This window comes from Channa argus, chromosome 7 (assembly GCF_033026475.1).
Source record: "Channa argus isolate prfri chromosome 7, Channa argus male v1.0, whole genome shotgun sequence".
Taxonomy (NCBI): domain Eukaryota; kingdom Metazoa; phylum Chordata; class Actinopteri; order Anabantiformes; family Channidae; genus Channa; species Channa argus.
The window spans coordinates 25,532,079-25,551,576 of NC_090203.1; the positions used below are offsets into that span (position 1 = coordinate 25,532,079).

At 41.8% G+C, this 19,498-nt stretch overlaps 2 protein-coding genes across 5 annotated transcripts in view; one reads left to right on the forward strand and one right to left on the reverse strand.

Annotated features, from left to right (window-relative positions):
* The window catches only part of ano10a (anoctamin 10a), a 34,194-nt gene extending 24,731 nt beyond the window's left edge, over nucleotides 1-9,463 (forward strand). The window contains exons 13-15 of one of the 2 annotated variants that reach the window (XM_067511846.1): nucleotides 242-358; nucleotides 1,935-1,951; nucleotides 7,487-9,463. In XM_067511846.1, coding sequence (XP_067367947.1) covers nucleotides 242-358; nucleotides 1,935-1,951; nucleotides 7,487-7,553 — 201 coding nt within the window. In that variant the 3' untranslated portion in view covers nucleotides 7,554-9,463. The remainder of the gene's footprint in view (nucleotides 1-241; nucleotides 359-1,934; nucleotides 1,952-7,486) is intronic. The other variant, XM_067511847.1, reaches the window with a different exon arrangement.
* A 1,234-nt stretch (nucleotides 9,464-10,697) lies between these two features.
* snrka (SNF related kinase a) overlaps nucleotides 10,698-19,498 on the reverse strand; it is a 49,435-nt gene continuing 40,634 nt past the window's right edge. For all 3 annotated transcript variants that reach the window (XM_067511844.1, XM_067511843.1, XM_067511842.1), the window contains exons 6-8: nucleotides 14,758-14,959; nucleotides 14,484-14,593; nucleotides 10,698-14,227 (exon numbers count right to left, since the gene is read on the reverse strand). In XM_067511844.1, the coding sequence (XP_067367945.1) occupies nucleotides 13,060-14,227; nucleotides 14,484-14,593; nucleotides 14,758-14,959 (1,480 nt within the window). In that variant the 3' untranslated portion in view covers nucleotides 10,698-13,059. The remainder of the gene's footprint in view (nucleotides 14,228-14,483; nucleotides 14,594-14,757; nucleotides 14,960-19,498) is intronic.

Genomic DNA, 19,498 nt, shown 5'->3' on the forward strand with positions numbered 1-19,498 from the left:
AACCTAATTCTGACTGTACTGTTTGTACACGTACAGTAGCTGTCTGTCTCATTGTGACAATCCACTCAGTCACCCTTTACTCTTGTTGTATGTCTTATAAAGAGACGGCATCCCATAATTTAACCAAGCTATATTTATCTCTCCGTCAAAGCACATCTTTCCAAAACTAGGATGAAAGCTGGAAAAAAGGACGCTGAAGTATTTTAATTTCTGCTATGTGTCTGTCATTTTGTGATTTCAGCATGTGCTGCTGGCCTTCAAGTTCATCCTGACCTTCCTCATCCCTAATGTTCCCAAACACATCCGGGTCAAACTGGCCCGCTTGGAATTTGAATCATTGGAGGCCCTCAAGAAAAAGGTAAAGCATATTTATAAAAGCATTGCCTTTCTTTAAACATACAATAATCCTTAGACATTAATTTATAATTCAAAAATGTGAACCTAGTACGTTTAATCAAATAGTGGATGGTGAACTCATTAAGATAGAAGATAGCATAGATACTGTAAGAACAGCGGTACATTTTTAGCTCTGTAAATCCAATGGAACAATAACACAGGAAACAAACTGGGGCTTGTTTTCTACCAGAAGACGTTTAACAGAACTGGTGGGCCACACAGATCAGATTTCATCTAGTCATCACTTGAATGTGTAGATGAGGGTCCAATTACCAGACACGCCATTTTTATAGTGCTGGTATGGTCTGCAGTGTTTTACTTGCTACTGTAAATCAAGCAGTGACTTTAAAGCCATTTATGTTAAGAATATTATGTCTTTGTTATTTTAAATTCTACAAATGATAGTTTAGGCTTTATTTATATTTTACAAGTGACCATATTACCCGAGGTTACCCAAATTTTTCTGAGACGCTCAGTAAATATGAGCCAAGAGATGTATTTCCGCCCCATATCCTTGAGTGATTTATGAACTAGAGCTTTAAAATCTATTCCGTAGAAAACTGGCTAGTTTGGGCGACTGTGGCGCAGGAAGGCAGAGCGGTTGTCCACCAATCTCACAGTTGTTGGTTCAATCCCTGGCTCCTCCGGTCACATGTCGAAGTGTCCTTGAGCAAGACACTGAACCCCAACTTATTTGCTCCTGGTGAGTGTTGGCCAGCTGCATAGCAGCTCCCCCATCGGTGTATGAATGTGTGTGTGATTGTGAGTGTGAATGGGTAAATAAGAAGCAGTGTAAAGCGCTTTGAGTGCCAATAGGTAGAAAAGCGCTATATAAGTGCAGACCATTTAAAAGTTGTAAGAATAGGAGTGATGAGCTCAGTTCTTTCGGTTCTTGTTTGATCTCTGGCCAAGTGCTCTGAATGGGTATAGTTGTATTAATGGCCTTTCAGACAATGTAAACAGTAAGATCTCATGCATATGTCTATTACCACACGCCGCTCCTTAGCTTCCTATTTAGCATTGTGAACAGGCTCTTAATGGCTGTCCTCGACCACTTTCCTGAAGACAGATGCTTTGCCCTATGTTAATAGTATAGATATGGCTCCACTGTAAAGCATTAGCTTGCTCTTCCACACAGCCATTTATTTGATGTGGACTGATGGAGCTGAGTGCTTCTGTTCATCACTTATCTGACATGGTTCCAGTCAGATGTGCTGCCATTTCACTGGTTTGGCTCCGTACATGCTCTGCACTGCTGCCTTACAGTTTGCTCATCCCCCAAAAAAGATTGTTTCTTAAATCTGCCTTTACCAAGCAAAATACTGAATTGATTTCTCAAGTCTTAACCGTTGAAAGTTATTAGTCAAATTTTTAGCAGGTCGGAAGAAATGTCTATATGGGGAGGATAAAAACAGCTTGAACATAGCCGTTTATTACAGGCCTGCATGAGCTGCAGCTATAAGTCACGGACCAGTGTATGCACCATGTTTTTTGGTATGGCTTGATCAGCGTTGTTCTGTGGTCTCTTGGTTCCCCAGAGACGGCTCCGTGCAGGGTGAGTCACTCCATTTATGTGTGCATTGTATGCAGAGCGATGTGTCATTACTAAACGCTTTCTTGTTTAGTCATGAGTTATTGGATGATATTTATTATGTACAATATTCTAACTGGAAAGGTGTTGTGTATGCACCTCATTAAGATTGTGCAAGGCTTTCAGTCTTAACTGCCACCTATCACCTAACTTCATTATAGCAATGCAACAGTTCTGGGACATAAGCTTATTTAGGTGTTTGTCATTTCTCAGTGGGTGACCTCAGCATCAGAAACTCACACAAGCATTTACACCGAGTTAGAGCTCATTTAGGGTATTTTTACTGACATTCATGGAAGACAAAGATTCTGCCTGGTTGGGAAATGGAAAATGACAATTAGCAGCCTTGTTTTACTTTTGTGTTGCTTATATTAGTTTGATCATTACAAGTGTTGGTGCAGCCATCATACAAGATACATCTTACACAACAGCATGTCATGCTAATTTAAAACCTCAACTAGGACTGCATGACACTTTCAGTATCCTCATTGTGATGTGCACCTGTTCTACAGTCTCGTACGGTAGCAGGACATGCAATGTCAAGTAAGGCCAGTTTACTCAGGCAGATGCTATAACAGTTCAAAAATCTAACAGTTCTCATTTTTCTTGACATGTGCAAAAGAAGCCTGTCTGATATATGATTTTGTGAATACACAGAGCTTAACACTGGGTGACATGCCACCCCCACACCAATCACACTTTATCTCGACCAGTTAATCAAACATCAGTTATATGTAATTATTTTGGCTACATAAAGGATAGCGTTGCCCAAAAAGAGCTCATTTCCCTCAGAAATCACTACACACAGCATGATTTGCAATTTGATGTGTTCAAACCAATTGCACATCCAGTGTTGTGCATGAACATGCTAAAAAGCATTTTGGTAAATGACTAACTAAACGTATCAGTTTGCAACATTAACAACAAAATGCGATGTTGTGGTGAACCTGAGCAGCAAAGGCTGCACATACAGAGAACAAAGCCTTTGCAGAAATCTGAGTAAGTTTATGTATTTGTTTTTTGAACTGCTTGCATCGAAAAAGGAGGAACGTGCCTTTATTTTTCACTGCCTCTCTCTCGTTCCCGACTTCCGAAAAAAGAGGAAGCAGCGCCTTCCTGAGAGAAATCAGATCATTCTCATGCTGCATGTATATGAGCAACTTGGTGTCTTAAGTGAATGTAAACTCATTCCACAGATACCTGAGAAATTGGTTTTCTGTTAGTAACCTGGTTCCATATGTACATGTACTGTAAAAGCATTCAGGACTGATCAGGGTTTCCATGCTGATTGGCAGCGTGATTCTTTGGGCAATGTTCTGCTGGGTCCTGCCTTTCATGTGGATCTTGGTTTGACACGTAGCACCAACCTAAACATTGATGTTGACCAAGTTCCCTTTGTAGAAACAGTACTCCCTGCTGGTAGTGGCCTCTCTCAGTAGAATAATGCAGCCAGCCTCACTGCAAAAATGGATCAAAAATGGGTTTGAGGAACACAACACAACAGCAAATTCAAGGCGTTGATCCATCCATCCACCTCGCAACCTTGAGGATTTCAACGATCTGGTACCGATGGTTCGGTGCTAAATACCACAGCAAACCCTCAGTGCTCTTGCGCCGTCCAAGACTCGACACGCCGGACTCTTTTGCCATCAAATGGGGGACCTACTAAATATTAGGCAGGTGGTCCTCCTATGTCTTCAAGGACATACTCTAGTTCAAACTCTCGTTTTTATTGTCTCTAACACCATTTGAAGCTGCTGCTGTGTGTAAGCAACATCCAAACTCCTGACGAAAGCGGAATCTTGTTCACATCTTTGTCTGTGGTGACAACAGGGGTTGTCTGGGCCAGCGATCATGGAAATTAAAGCAGCAAAATTGGGATTACGGGCAAATACATAGGCAGAGTCTTCATGCATTTAGTCAGGAGAATTGTTTCATGTGCATGGTGACCTCACCAAATTAACCTGACACTATATAAGGGAGCAAAGTTTTAATTAAGAGGCAACAGCTGCCAATTTTCTCCACGTATTCTGGAGAATAATGTCATCTCTCTACGTGTAGACACAGACAGTTGAATGGGTGTGAACTGTAGGGGAAAATGGGGAGTGGAAATTGTGCACAGATGTCACAGTCCCACAGGAGACACTTGATCACATGGACAAGTGACTTTCTTGGCTGCACTTCTTTATCTACAAGTCATCTGAGCCATCTGAGCAGATCAATCACAGTAGGCACAACACAAGTTACTATCATACCTAAACCCTGACTTCATTGGACCCAAAGCCACATGATACATTTGAGAGCTTTCCATGTGATGTCATCCTGGTGATATGACAAGATGTTCATAGTTAACGCAGTAGAGAGAGGATGGGGGTTATTTTACTACCCAGACTACAAGGCTTGCTGTTTCTAGAGGTGAGAGACGAAGATGGTGATGGGTTTGTGTTCAAATGCTACAAAAGCAGATGGGCCTCAGGTTTAGAGTTAACTTTGCATCCCCTTATTTGCCATCTCGGCGTAAGAGGATGCAAGCTTAACCCAAACCTAATATAATAATCACTCACAAATGTTTTATTATCAAAAGTAACAGGAGTGCATTAAACACATTTATGTGTGAGTGTTTGTTTGTGTGCGAGCATGCACAGATTTCTTGTGCACCGCAGTCGTGGTGAGAACAAGTAATTGGTTAGTGTTAAAACACACATAGACTTAGAGTTAACTGTTTGGTCTGTAGGCTGAATAATCATATTAGATTATAGTAATACAGTGATGAGTCCCCACACCTCAGAGAAATTAATAATAAACCCGGCACTACAGAAACTTTGGAGTGTTTGTATTCGACTCCAAACTACAGAACCTAGTTCATTTTAGTGTGTGTGTGTGTGTGTGTGTGTGTGTGTGTGTGTGTGCGTATGTGTGCGAAGGTCAGATCAAGCTCTGCTTCCTCTCTCTGTGATGAGTCCTGACATATCAGGACAGTTGGCAGAACATGTTGAGCAGAGTGGCTCTGGCTCCAGTGACAGGCCTCTGAAGACAGAAGGGTGAGTGGGGGACAGTGTGTTAAGACATCACCGGCAATGAGCTCTGTGGTTTTGGGAAAAAAAAATTCTACAGTGATGATAGTCTTATGTCTCTTGCCGTGGTAGTGACGGTCCCACCTGCAGCTAGAACTGATTGTTTAGTCGTACACAATGTGAGGTAACGAGGACAAATGTCTTGCTTAGTTTCTTTTATCCAGCAAATAGTCCCAAAGAAAAGTAAAATAAAACGGAGAAAACTACTTGATGTTTGACATATCATTTAAGAAAGGATTCAAAATTGATGAGTAATTCATGTATGAGTCATCGGCTAATTGACTCGTTGGTTTGTCTCAGTCTGTCTTTTTCTTCTGAGGGCTGTTGCTTGGATCCCCTGTATTGCACATTGACAACAGTGGAAATACAGCGGATCCTGCTGATACGTCTGGACACATCTTCAGTGATGTTCCTGGAATTACCAGGTGTTTTGGGTCTCCTCTGTCCAGTGCAGCTCTCCTCCTCTCTCCCTCAGTACCCGGTATGCTGATGCCTCTGACTGGAGATCAGGCTGCACACAACCTTTAAGTATCGTGCTCTGTGACACAACCATCATATTAAGTGAGCTTCATCTCAAAAGCCTCTTACCAGCAGTTCTGTTATGCTGTTGTCAGCCTTCTGTGTAGAACCAACACCAGAACCACATCAGGTCTGTAGTAGAATTTTCTCTCTTCCTGAGTCAAGTGTTGCTAAATCTTGGAAGGATTGGAGACAGAACACGGCGTGATGAACCATCTCAGTTTAAAACATGCCAGCACGGAGAAGAACACATGGATGTTGGCGTCGTCTGACTTGTTTTTCTCAAACCCCTTCTATTTACACTCAAACCTAAGAGAGGAACCACCCTCACAAAACATGAATGAAGAAACCAGCAGTTGACAGTCATCATTCTTGTCCCTTCTTAGATTATCCGTCACTGTCAGTTGTGGAGCAATAAAACCCTTTTATTGCACCTTATTGTAGATCTTGTGACCCCAGGACCCACTATCCACTACATATCTACTACATTTGGCCTTGTAACAACAAAGTGCCTACAGTGATCTTAAGCATAGTCTTCTAAACATGACACACCCCGTGACTTCTTGACCTCTTCAATAAGCCCATCTTGGTTGACTGTTTGATAATTATCTACCTATACTATGAAATTTACTCTGTTCCCCTGCAGGTCTCTTATTTCTTTTCTTTTTTTTTACATCTTGTTCTTTCATTTGCACATTAAATCTCATTCAGTTTGAACCCTTCTGCTGCTCCTGAAGACTCGGCTCTGAAGCTAAACTCCTCCTGTGGAACACAAACCTTAATAACACCTCTGAACCTAAAATGTAATGTGCCTGCTTTGTGCCTTGCCAGAAGCATAAAGGACTTAATTGCTTAAACAGTGGCCTTGCCAAGATCAGGAGGAAAGATGGGTGTCTTCAAAGTCGTGGACCATAATTTATTAAGAAGCATCGAGGAGCTGCTGCCAGGTGGGAGCGAACACTCTTGACAGCACATGTCCATTTACAGTAGGTCTTTAGTTTTGCACGTGTTCCTTCTCTTTCCACTCCTTTTGGACCTTGTGGACAGATCCTAGCAGACAGACGCGTAGTGTTTAGACAGCTGTGAACAGATCAGATCTGTGTATCGGGATCAGATTTTTGCTTACAGTGTAACTATAGCCCGACTCGATGGCGACGAGCTTTGCTGTGCTGATTCTGACGACCCAGGATCCTCGCTAAGATATGTGCTGTCAGCACAGTGGTACAAACAAACCTCCCTCCCCCTGGTCCCCGTGTGAAACAGAGAGTCAGTCCTCCATCCCAGACCGAGTCCAAGAGCAGGAGACTATCCAGGCCCTTGCAGAGCTGCTGTCCATGTGATAAATTTAGACCTTGGTTCCTGTATTGGAAATGCGATGCAATGGAAATGATCAAAAGTCCTCGAAACATTTCTGGTCTCAGTAAAAGGCTCCTGCGCTGGAAACAAGCCTGTTGTTGCATAAGATGGGCAGTGTGTCAGTTTCAGAAAGTTTTGGAAATGGTCAGACACAAGCTGCACGGATTCAGCAGGCAGTTCCTTTGAAGCATAACGGGGCCTGTGTAACGTTTCACTGAAGCTTAATAGAAATGGAAGAAGCTGTGTTACATGTACAGTAAGAGTAAAGCCGAGGCTGAACGTCTGTGTCACTGTAAATGCTGATGGACAAATGTTAATCATTGCTCTGTGTAAAACCTGTCTGCTTGTCTAACTGCTTGTGGCTTTTTTTTTTTTTTTACATCTTTGCACACGATCACAGCCAAAAGGTCGTTGGATCGATGGGTTTGTGCCTCCCTTTAAATCTCTGTCACACACACACACACACACACACACACACACACACACAGCACCTGTTTGGTAGTGGACAAAATGAACATGATTGTGTTGCTGTTTGTCACTTGTGTTTCAGAAAATGCTCGAAGCCTCGGGGCTCAGTAAGATGGCCCAGTGAGGAGAGGACAGCCTACAAATACTGATGGACCTCACAGCAACAAACATCAGTCTGTTGTTTACATTTCGGAGCTGACACGATATTCACATGTCTGTACCATGACATATATATTTACATATATTTAGAGTTTTTGGGGCTGATCTTCATGCACAGCTGTGCTATTATTTATCTTATTAAGTTCGCAGCATCACTAAAGGTAAAAATGAGTGGTTTACAGTTTTAAGAGCTGTATGTGCAGCACTGTGTACCAGATGTATTATGTTGGTTTTAGAGATGTACTGTAAAGAGATTTATATTCATGGGAGAAATGGAGTAAAACTAAAAGCCGGGTGTTCAAATCAGACAATTGCTGTATTATGACATTATTATACTGTTGATCTTAGTATCTTTCTGTTATGTTGGTGTTCAGCTCTTCAGCCCCTGAAGTCAGTCAGTTTTGGATTCAGTCACTACTGTGCAAATGTTAGTCCACTTACATTTCCACTAACTAATACATTATGATGGTGTGCACACAGTATGTACACTTCACCAAAAACCTGAACCTCATAACCTGCTGTCTCAAATTACAGCGATGCTGACGCAGCATTTTTTTCCCTATTAAAGCTGCTCGCGATTGTGTTGTTTCCCATATCACATACCTGACATCTGTGCTCTTATAGAAGTAACGAACGTCCACAAGGATTCCAGTTTTATTATTACAGGAATATGTCAAACTTAATCTCTGTTAACCAGTCAAACATGTAATAAAGTACCATATGGCAGGTAAATATGTTTCTTTGGAAACTGTGAAATCAGTTTATTTGCTATAATCAAACCTACAGATCCCTGAAACAAAACTTTATCCCCTTTATGAATGAAACTCTATTGCAGGATGGACTTGGCTTGATGCAGAGATTCTCACAAGTAATTTTCTTTATTCCAAATCCAAGTTTCAAGTCTCTTATGGTTGTAATGAGTGTTCTCTCATTGGCTGCATGTCTGCATGTTTTTGTTCTGCACACACAAGACCCATATTGTTCAACTGTGTTGTGCATCAATTGCAAAAAAGTATAATTCATCAGTAATTGACTTGTTGGTTGGTTGACAAGATGTAAAAGCAGGATTGTACTGTTGATGGTGGAACTGGAGCTTTTTCATTAGTCCGTTATTCATAAAGTAATAAACAGGTCACACACTATCATCCGCACAGAGGGTTGGTGTTCTTATAGATGGGCGAACATGTTTGTCATGTTTCCTCCTGGCAGCTGCTGTGCCGCCACAGTTTTTGCAAACTGCATATCCATCTTCTAGAACAGTTCCACATCTGCTTGTGCGATATCCAAAGTAATCTTCTGCTGCTGATTTTAATTCATTTTTCAGGAATGGAGATTAGTGATGTCAGACTTGCTTCTCATTACCTCGGATGCATTCAGTCTGTGTATTATTTATTTCTGGATATGTGACTATAAAATTGTACATAGTCATATTCATATACGTATGTGACTAAGATTAAAATTTAGCATGAAACTCAAGCACATACATTCAGAAAAAAAGCTTTTCACAGTAATGCCATGTATGTATCAATATCTAAAATTGATAGTTTTCCAATTAAGCATTTAGTTCCTTATAAGATGCACATCGTTTTCCTTTGCTTCCATATCTACAAGTTCCCAAAGACAATTATTGACTTTATTATTGAGCTTTGCATGTGACATGACCAGAGTATTTTAACTAACATCAGTTGCTAATAATATCGGCTCATTACTTATACTGTGTTGACAGATACGACTTGAACTTTTAAGCCATGCACCTGTGTTACACTCTGTGCCTTGAAATGCAATACCTCTCTGAATATGTTTTTATACGCTGGAAACAGTCGTCTTAAGGAGAATCAACCTACTGTAAGGAGCTTTCTGCCAAGCTCGGCTTAAATAAACCTTTATACAAGGACATGAACCACGTGTCCGGCTGTATTCGCTTTATGTTTATCCTCTTTTTAGGATTGTACTGTTGAAGACCTGCTTCATTTCACATCAGTTCAATTCAGTTTTATTTATATAATGCCAACAGAGTCATCTCAGGACATTTTACATTATAAAGTCAAAACTATAACACACAGACCTCATACAGTCCAACCTTAGTGAGTTCCTGCTTAAAGCTCCCCTGTGCTCGTAGAAAGATTCAACTCAATAAACCTGGAGCGTGCCTCGCAGTCCGGATGCTTCTGGGGTTACTTGAGTGGGGAGGCTGAGAGTTGAGTGCCAACCTTACAGAGTGAACCTCCTCAGTGTCATGTAGCATGGTAATCGCCACTGACGGCTTTTCAACACCTTCAGTAAACTGGATCACAGCCTCCAGTCTCTGATCCACATGACTACGACTTAACATTTTTGTTGAATTCAGTGATTTAAAGCTGCAGTAATCGTTTTTCTTTCCTATTAACAACATATCATACAAGCACAAAAATTGTCCTGCACTTCTCTGCTCAACAATTTGGACTAGTGGCACAATGAGACATTGTCATCCCTGCAGCAACACTGGTTAGAAGTCACTATGTAGGTTTAAAGGATGACTTTGGTCATTTTCCAAATTAAGTGCATTTTCAACTTACTCCATAAACACACTAAAAATCAACAATAAGTTGTCTCTACTCACATTAAATGTCCCGATTTATCATAACATTGTAGAGGGGTCTGAAGTAAGCTGGCCGCATGTGCTGGATCGTCTGGTGGAATTGTAGTGCTTCGTTTGGGGCAGTAACCAGGTCGCCCAGTGAAGCAGTGTCTCACTGATAATGTTTTTAATCAATTTTGAACAACAGACTCCAACAGTCCAGGCAAACAATCCATGTTGCAGACTAAGGGGAAACTTAACGAGTAGAGATGATTCATTATTTGTTTTAGTGTCTAAATGGAATGTTTTTAAATTTCACTCATTTAGAAGTTGACTGAAGGTTTTTCACTTAGGTCAGGGACATTATGTCCAGCATCATTTTGATGTCAAGTCTACCAATAAAGACCCAGAAGACCACATTTATAAGACAATATTCCACATTTTATTTTTGGATATTACCATGGCTATATGTAACGTCTGACAACAGGTATCAACTACAGAATAATACACTGAATATTCCTGTCGTTTCCAGCTCTTCTCCCCCCGCCATTTTCTTATGTGGCTTTTTGGTCCAGTAACTTTTCTGTAGCGGATTCTCTCATTTCTCGCGGTCACTGAATGTCAAACATTAAAACACATGCACATCATTCACCTGGAAACAGCTGAGTAAGACAACAGTCAAAGAGACCTGACAGCATGAAACGAATTGGGTTGGTTTTATTTTTAGCTGAGACACTCATACAGTATTACTAATTATCATAAGGCTAGGTTACTGCACAGCTATGCACCAAAAGGTTCACTTCGCTGTTCTAGATAAAGAGAAAGAGCACCATATTTACAACTGTATTTACATTTGGTTTTTCAAGAAAACTCAAGACAAGAACCAAAGAGAAAATAATATTTTCAACATAGTTTTCCTTTTTTTCTGTGGCCTTTGTAAAGGCTGCACAAGTTTGGAATTCAAAAATTAAACTAATGAAAAATGTTTCTGTACAGATAGCTGCAACACACTTTATAGCTTATTGCCAATGCCCTTTTACTATTTCACTACTTCCCTTTCTCTTGTTTGTTCATATCTGGCCAGTTCGTGTAAAACTGTGCATCATGAGCTGTTCCCTCCTGCACAGGTGAGCTCACACACTTGTTCTGACCAGTGACTCTTTACACTGGCCTTCGTCAACATTTTAAAACAGCAGGTTGCTCAAACACATGTACAAGTTTTAAAAATAAACTTTACTTTTCAACATACTGTATATACAACACGAGGAAACACACCGCACCCACGTGCGCAGTAAGCTTTGGGTGACAAGTGAGTGCAGCTGGGACTAAAAATGGCCAGCAGAGGTCAAATCAGAACAAACTACTTGGATGCTGTAGTGTTCGTGTTTCCACACAGTCAAACACAAATGTTCTATCTGAAACTACAGCAACACAATGTCATGAATAAAAAAATAAAAGCTCATATTTAAATATATGGTCAGCAGTAACATTTCCAAACATGTTGGTGAGAGCAATGTTGCTACAGTATCTCTGTAATCACCTGTTTGATAAACCAGCAGTTTTTTTTTCTATTTAATCACTAAACTGTGTTGTCTCCATATATAGACACTTTAAATTTAAAGGGTTGTGACAATCAATATGTAGCCCATACTGTGAATGCGTGGAGCTGAAATTTTCCAACATATTTTTAAAACACAACAAATAGATTGTCTGAGTGCAATGTCTGGAGTCCAAGGTCACTCATATTACAACCTTTCCTCTTCCATTCATCAACAGATGGACCTGAATCCAGCTGTTCTCTGATCAGTGATCTCAGAACATTCAGAAAGACAAACAGAGGTGAAGGGAGGAGTGTGTGTGTGTGTGTGGTAGAACAGTACAGCACTGTTCTAAGTGCTTTGTTACAACTATGGTACAGCAGAGTATTAGGATCATTGGTGGGAGAAAAAAAAAAAGAGACAAATTGAGTGATAAAATGACATTTTGAAAGAAAAAAAAATATGTGCAGACAGAGATCAGGACCACCATTAAAATGTAAGATCTCAGAATTCTTCTTAAATATAAACATAAAATAAAATCTGAATTCTGAAACATGGCAGAATTCTCACTTCTTCAGTAATCTCAGAAACACTTCTGAGTTTTAAGTGAGGAATCCAAGAAAAAAATGCTAATCCTCTTTCAGAAAAGGCGAAATCTGATTAAAGTTAAGTTAATAAGTCAAAGTTATAACTGAAAAGTCAAAGAATTGTTGAAAAGGTTAGATGATTTATTCTAATGTTAGAACATTAGGATACAAAAAAATTGTAGTTATATTAAAATTTCGAAATTCCCAAAAGTTTAATTTAATTGTATCCAAATGTCACAATGCTGTGAAAATAGGTTGTAATTTCTTATATCAGGACAAGAACTAGAACCTAATCTCATATTATTATGAACCTTGCAGACTGATACATTTCCTCTTATTGTATGAAGATTTGTTAAAAATGTATTATTGTTACATTATTCTTAAATAATTTAATAATAAAAATACTGTAGCAGTCCCCCGCAGTGGCCCTAACACTGTCACATCGAGGAAAGCAGTGAACTTCTACCACCTTTTCCCATCCTGAATCTACTGCAGCCGTCATCCTGTCAAACCTTCCACACTGTATCATTCGAAAACCAGCACATCCTTTTTAAGAAGGTGAAAAGTATTGGTTACGCTAATCTGAAGTGCAGGTGGGGATGTAAAAAGAATAAAATAAAAGTGAAAACACGCTAATCGATACGAGAAGCCTCCACCTCAGACATACAGCCGGTAAACAGAACCAAGCGCCAAAGAGGAGACGAAGGAGCGATGCAGAGCTCAACACACTGACTTGTGGAGTTGTGTGTTCACATGTAGAGAAGTGATAAAAGGAGGGAGAAAGTTTTCAGCTGTGTGTGGTTGTGGTTGGGCTTCAGATGACCTGGCAGCAGCTGGCTGGAGCGGAGGTACAGAGCAGGCCATCCCCAGAGCCCCTGCCCCGTTGGATGTTGACAGAGATGGTCTTCTCACACAGAGGTAGTTGAAGCACACCGTTTTTCAAAGCGCTCAGGTTACTGTGAGCGTCCCTGCCGCCCTGCCCCACATGCAGGCCGGAGGCGTTGTGTGGCGCTGTTTTGCGGTGGTGGTGCTGAGCAGTGTGGGTGCGAGGCAAAGCGGCGGCGGTGGGGAGTGTGATGGTGTCCAGGCTCCTGCTGGAGCCGATGCACATCCTCCAGGTGGATTTCTCCTGGATTTTCACGCTGCCCCCTGAGAGGCTGCGAGGGTCAATGATGAACTTCCCTCCCCCTCCCCCTCGCACCCCCCGTCCCCCACGGTGCTGCTGCAGCTGGGAGCTGAGGCACAGACTCATAAGCTTCAGGCTCTCCACCAGCTCATTGCTGCGGCTCCCCGTGCGGGATGAGCGGGACTGGGAGCTCAGGGAGGGGTTCGTAGTGCTACTGTTGTTACAACAACTGGAGGGGCTGTCTTGTCCCTTTTGACCCCCTCCTCCTCCACTCCCCCTATCACCACCACTGCCTCCACCTTCGTTGCCACCCCCACCAGGAGGACTCCCCCGGTCTGGTCCGGAGGTGCCCCCTCCCTCTCCAGGAGGTTTCCCCTGGCCTGAGCTGCTTCCTCCCCCATTACCCCCTGAGCTGCCAGGTGGCCCCTCGCTGCTGTCTCTTCTGTTCAAGCTGTAACCAAAGCCCGAGTCTTTATCAAGACGTCTCCTGTGGCTCTCTGAGTCATCGTCGCTCGTCTCCGAGCTGGAACATGATGACCCCCTTCCCTGGCTCTTACGCCGGTGATAGCGCTTCTGCGAGGACCCAGGGGAGGAAGTAGAGCTGGCCCCAGAGCTCAGGTTGGTGGTGTTCCCTGCCATGTTCATCTTAAGACGGCTGAGTTTGGGCGGCAGACCCTCATCCATGTCGAAGTCATCGTCAGACTCTCCCTCCTCCTCAAAGATCTGGTTGAGCACCGGAGCACTCTTTCTGGAGGTGAGGCGATTGGTGATAGAGGGGGTCTTACGGCGCAGGATCACCTGGGTTGGAAGGGGAGATGGGTCCTGCTCTTCCTCCTCCTCCTCATCCTCCTCCACCCTGAGAGACACAATATTTTTAGCATTACAGGATTTCAAAGGACACACAATGTCAGCGGGTTTAAAGTTTGTCTTTAAAATTTGACAGACAACCCTACAGTCCGATCATCAGCTTCAAACAATCATTAGACTAATTTACCAAGACGTTCAAGTCTTCTTCACAAATATAAATCCCAAAGATACAAATAAAATATTTTATAGCATTTTGAAATTTTACAGACTAAACAATAATTCCTTTAAGTCCAAACGGATCAGACCTGAACAGACAGGTTCGCTGCTTGGCTGCTGCTGAGGTGGAGGGAGCGGAGGCACTTATCGTTCCGGGACCAGGGCCAAAAGCAGAAGCTGAGGCACCAGTACACACTCCCTGGAATAAGATTTTGAAATAGATCAGACAAATTCAACTGAATTAAAACAGGCTGGTAAGTGTCCAGTAAAGACAGCTTTATTCACATTGACATCCAAACAGTAAAACTAAATCAGGTCGAACATCTCAAGATTTCCCAGGTAAAGTGATGAAGATGTCCAAACCTGCGCTGGTAGTGCTGGAGAGTCTGTGACCATTGTCTCCTCGTGTCGGCCCAGCTCCATCATGCCTTTTGAGCGATGTCCATTGAGCAGGTTCTCGGTACTGCGAGCCGGGGACTGGGGACCACCAGCGTGAGAGATGGAGGATGCTGCCAAGCTGTCCTCTATGTCCTGGTGCATGTCCCCTCTGGTGGGCCAGGACTGCCTGTGGATACAGACAAGACAGAGAAGATTGTACTTAAACACTATAAATGTAATCCCTCATGTGACCCAGTTTTCACCAAGGGACTCCTCCCCACAAAATGGAGCCATTTGTGGACCTCAGCATTTGAACCGGGGAAACCAGAGTTCACATCGAGTTTAATCAGGGAAGAAAACAATTTATTGAAATTTGAGGTTTTGGCGTTGATCCACTCAATCCACCCCTTAGCCTTGACGGGGCCTTGACAGTGGTGGTGGTGAGGGGTGGTTTAGGGGTTGAGGGGTCAAGCTGCGAGGTGGCATAGCCTACAATGACAGCGTAAACAGACATGGTGAGGTGGTTGAAACTCACTCCCTACTATCTGTATCGCCATTGCAGCTATAATGTAAAGGGCGGTTACTGCTTTTTCTAGCAGGCAAAACAAACTATAATGTTGCTGAGCCCTAAGAGTGAAATACTGCGTGGTATTTGACCAATCAGAGGCATTAAGCACTACAGGCCCCACCCCAAACGTATAAACAGCAGGAACTGCACTATAATTTAACCCCAATTCCAAAAGAGTTTGGAGGATGTGTAAAACTTGAATAAAACATAATGCAATGATTTGCAAATCTCATCAACCCATATTTTATTCACAATTGAACAGAAACAACATATCAGATGTTGGAACATTTGAGACATTTTACATTTAGTCATTTAGCAGACGCTTTTATCCAAAGCGACTTACAAATGAGGTACAAGGCTGCAAAAATCTAAGACTAGGAGAAAACATCGAAGCAAAGTCCTATCAGAAACGTGTTCACAGTTCGCGAGATGCAAGAAAGGAAGTTTTGTTTTTTTTTTTAAATATAGATTTAAGTGCATAGGAAGATGCGGAAGAGTTCTGTTTTCAGCTGTTCTTTGAATATTGGGAGAGAGTCTGCTGAGCGTGCAGAGTTTGGTAGCTTGTTCCACCATCGTGGGAATCTTATGGAATCCAGAAACACAGCCATGTTCTCTGGGCCATCAAATTCAAAATGAGCCAATATTTTTCATGAAATGGTAAAATGTCTCAAAGGTTTCGGCATCTGATATGTTGTTTATGTTCTACTGTAAATAAAACAAGGATTGATGAGATCTGCAAATCACTGCATTCTGTGTTTCTACACATTGTCCAAACTCTTTTGAATTGGGTTTGTAGCTGCAGGGGTCATTTTAATACAGATTCAGGTAGTAGTGAGTGAGTGGCAGGAGTGGGGCTACTTTGTTTATTCTTCAAGGGGCTTTGGAGAGTCCAAGACCATCATCCAGGATCAGGCTGCCAATATAACACACATTTGTCTTGTCTTTCCTCAACTCACCCTAATCTAAGGCAAAGTCTTCCACCTTCTGATGGACTCATGTAATGAGCATTGGGTAGTGCAGGGAGAGCTGGTAAACAAGCAGGGCAGGGGGTTGTGAGCAAAAGGTTGGGAATTCCTGGTATATAGAACAGCAACCATGGTACATTTCAGTTGTTTCACCAAAGTATGGAAACGTTCGTCTACAACCTTTCTGAGCCCAATTTAATTAAATCAATTTCCTTAGTGAAATGATGCTCTTACGACTCTACTGGTTTCTTCTTTACTCATCAACCCAGCAAAGGTTACATAATTACAGTTCATTTATGTCCATACTAGGCTTTATTCAGCATTTGTTACCATGTAATAGAGCTGCTGCACAAAGGCCACACACCATCTTTTTCCATTGTCAAGTACATTTCCTCTATTCAATGACAGTGAATAACAGAGCAATTAAAAAGTGTCTGGAGCTGAGAGAACAGAGAAGAGTTTTGCAGAGCAGCTCATTCAGTGGCACAACAGAGAGAGAGAGAGAGAAAGAGAGAGAGAGAGCGCAGTGTGAAAGGAGATGAGCTAATGTTTTTTTTTTTTTCAATAGCTAAAACCCAGCAGCTTTTCTCTGAATGACTAAAATATATTTAAAAACACATGGAACATTCCATACGGTATCTAGACTCACAGTGTAATGACATCGTTGTATGATCTGTGTGTATCACATGCCACACTGAAGGATCCATGTATAATTTCAGCATAGCAATATTAACATATTATCTTCATCGTGCTACAACTTTGTAAAGGTTCAGTTTCCAACTTCTAATGCGGGAGGGTTAATACTTTTTGAAGCTCATCTGAGATGAACAAATAGCAGCAAACAATTGTACAGGTTGGTGAACTTTTTCCTGGAAGGGCTGAGAACACAGTAAGAGGGTGAGTTGTCCCCTGACACCACAATTAATCTCATGAGATGCATCTCCATTATCTCACCTCACACATGAACACCTCATATTTGCATGGACAGCACACAAACAAAACACAGGGGTTTGTGTTTACTGGTCTATGTATTTGTTACTTATAGACTGAACGTCCCAATAACTCCCCCAAAAAGTCTGCAGTTTGTCCAAAATGCTGCAGTGAGAGTACCGTCTGGAATTAGCTTGACGGATAATATTTCTCCCGCTACTCTTCATTGGCTCCCCATAAAATTCATATTAGAATTTAAAATCCTCCTCCCTATACAACGCCCTTAATGGTCAAGCTTAATGACATGTTAAAGACCTCATAATACTGTATTATACCAATAGAAATGATAGAAACCCCCTAGCAGGCAACAGGAAGAGGGTGAGCTGGAAATTAGCTAGTGTCTGGGAGCAGCAATTATGAGTGGCTGGGACTGTAGGAAAAAGGGTATAGACTACAACAAATAACAAAGTCAACCTTTAACCAGATGAAGCCACCCTGCCCACAACATCAACAACTTACAGGACTTACAAGTCAACAAAATTCTAAACCTCAAACTGGACCCAGAGGTCCAGATGATGTCCCACGATGCCACATCACTCATAGAGCATGCATTGCCCAGCATGGAGGCAGTCAAGACAGCAGTGTCTGACAGAACCGGCGTCATTCAGCCTTGTTGACATGTTCCCCCAGTCAACTAGCACAGATGAACAAAACAAAAGTAGAGCGTCTTGCTACAACCAGTCTTCCCCGGTAAATCCTCTGCACTTATATAGCCCTTTTCTACCTACAGGTGCTCTAAGCGCGTATCACTGCTTCTTATTCACCCATTCGCACACTGGCCAACGCTCACTGGGAGCTACTAAGTTGGGGTTCAGCCGGGGATCAAACCTACCACCGCAGGATTAATGGATGGCCGCGCTATCTTCCTGTGCCACTGCCGCCCACTTAGATACCAGATAAAGTACCAGGATGTTTGAGTATCTGTGTGATGGATGCTGAGAGCTGTATTGACTAACGTTTAAACCATCCTCCCTGCAGCAGTTTTCCCTCGACTAATGCAAACCAATTTACATTTAAAGACTAGGAGCCGTGTGTCTCATTTGATTTGAAGAGAAGTTAGAGTTCAAGCTTTACATAAAATGTACTCCTAAAGTTATGAAGTTAAGATTACAGTATGTACCTGATTAATGAGGCTTAAAATAGAATTATTTTCCAAACTATAATTCTAATTTTATATTTATTAACAGTAACAAATATACAGGCTTATCTTTAGCTCCCTGATAGACACTACAAATGGGCCAGGGTTTGAGGCCCCCTGCTATGCATGTCTGATCGCCAGGCAAAGTTTTTTTGGTTAGTTGTCCTTTCCTTTGATGTAATAACTGTAACTATCACAACAAGGGCACATTTAAGCAGGTATGCACAACAACAGAAATGAAAAACAAACAAACAAACAATCAGGAACACCAACACTACAAATCCACACATGCATCCACTGGCTGGATCCTGGGGTTGTGCTGTTTGCATTTGTTATTTGCATCTAGTGTTTCAGAGTTCAGCATCCTGCAGAATGATGCGTCACACTGGTGCTATAAACCACCCGAGTTATCAGTGTGTTCTTTGACAACACACACACTACAAATTACAAATTAAATTAATTTGAATCAGACATGAGCTGTTGTCCACAGCAGTTTTATACTTTGAAAAGCTTCTACAGTTCACTAACTCTGAATGGAACATGTTGATTACCAGGCTACAGCCTCTGATTTTGCATCCTATAATTAAGAGTGAAAAAACACTACGTGATCTAAGGAACAGCTTCAAAACAATTAGGGCATCGTTAAAATGCAAATGTGCTGATAACGCTCCTGACTGCAGCGAACGCAAGAGAAACGAATGACTGTGTAAATGCTAAAAAGTAAGTATGCATCATGGTACTTACATCCCATCTGTACTTTAAAATACCAACAGAGCATACAGGTGTAAACGAGTTTGCCTTTTCTCCCATTGTTGGAGCAGCATCGCTCCATAGTTCCCTGATTCAGCTTTGCTTATGCAGCAAAACTGAAATAAATGTATAGACTGGCGGCAAATCATTATGTTGTTATCTTACAAAATATAGAACTGACAGTAGTCGATTGGACTGGTGTCTGTCGTAAGGCTGGCTGGGTTTCTCACTGCTATATTACTACTGTAAAAGAATTCTTCCATCCCAGGTGTGTATGTGCACATGCTGGCAGTGTTAAAAAGCCCATTATAAACC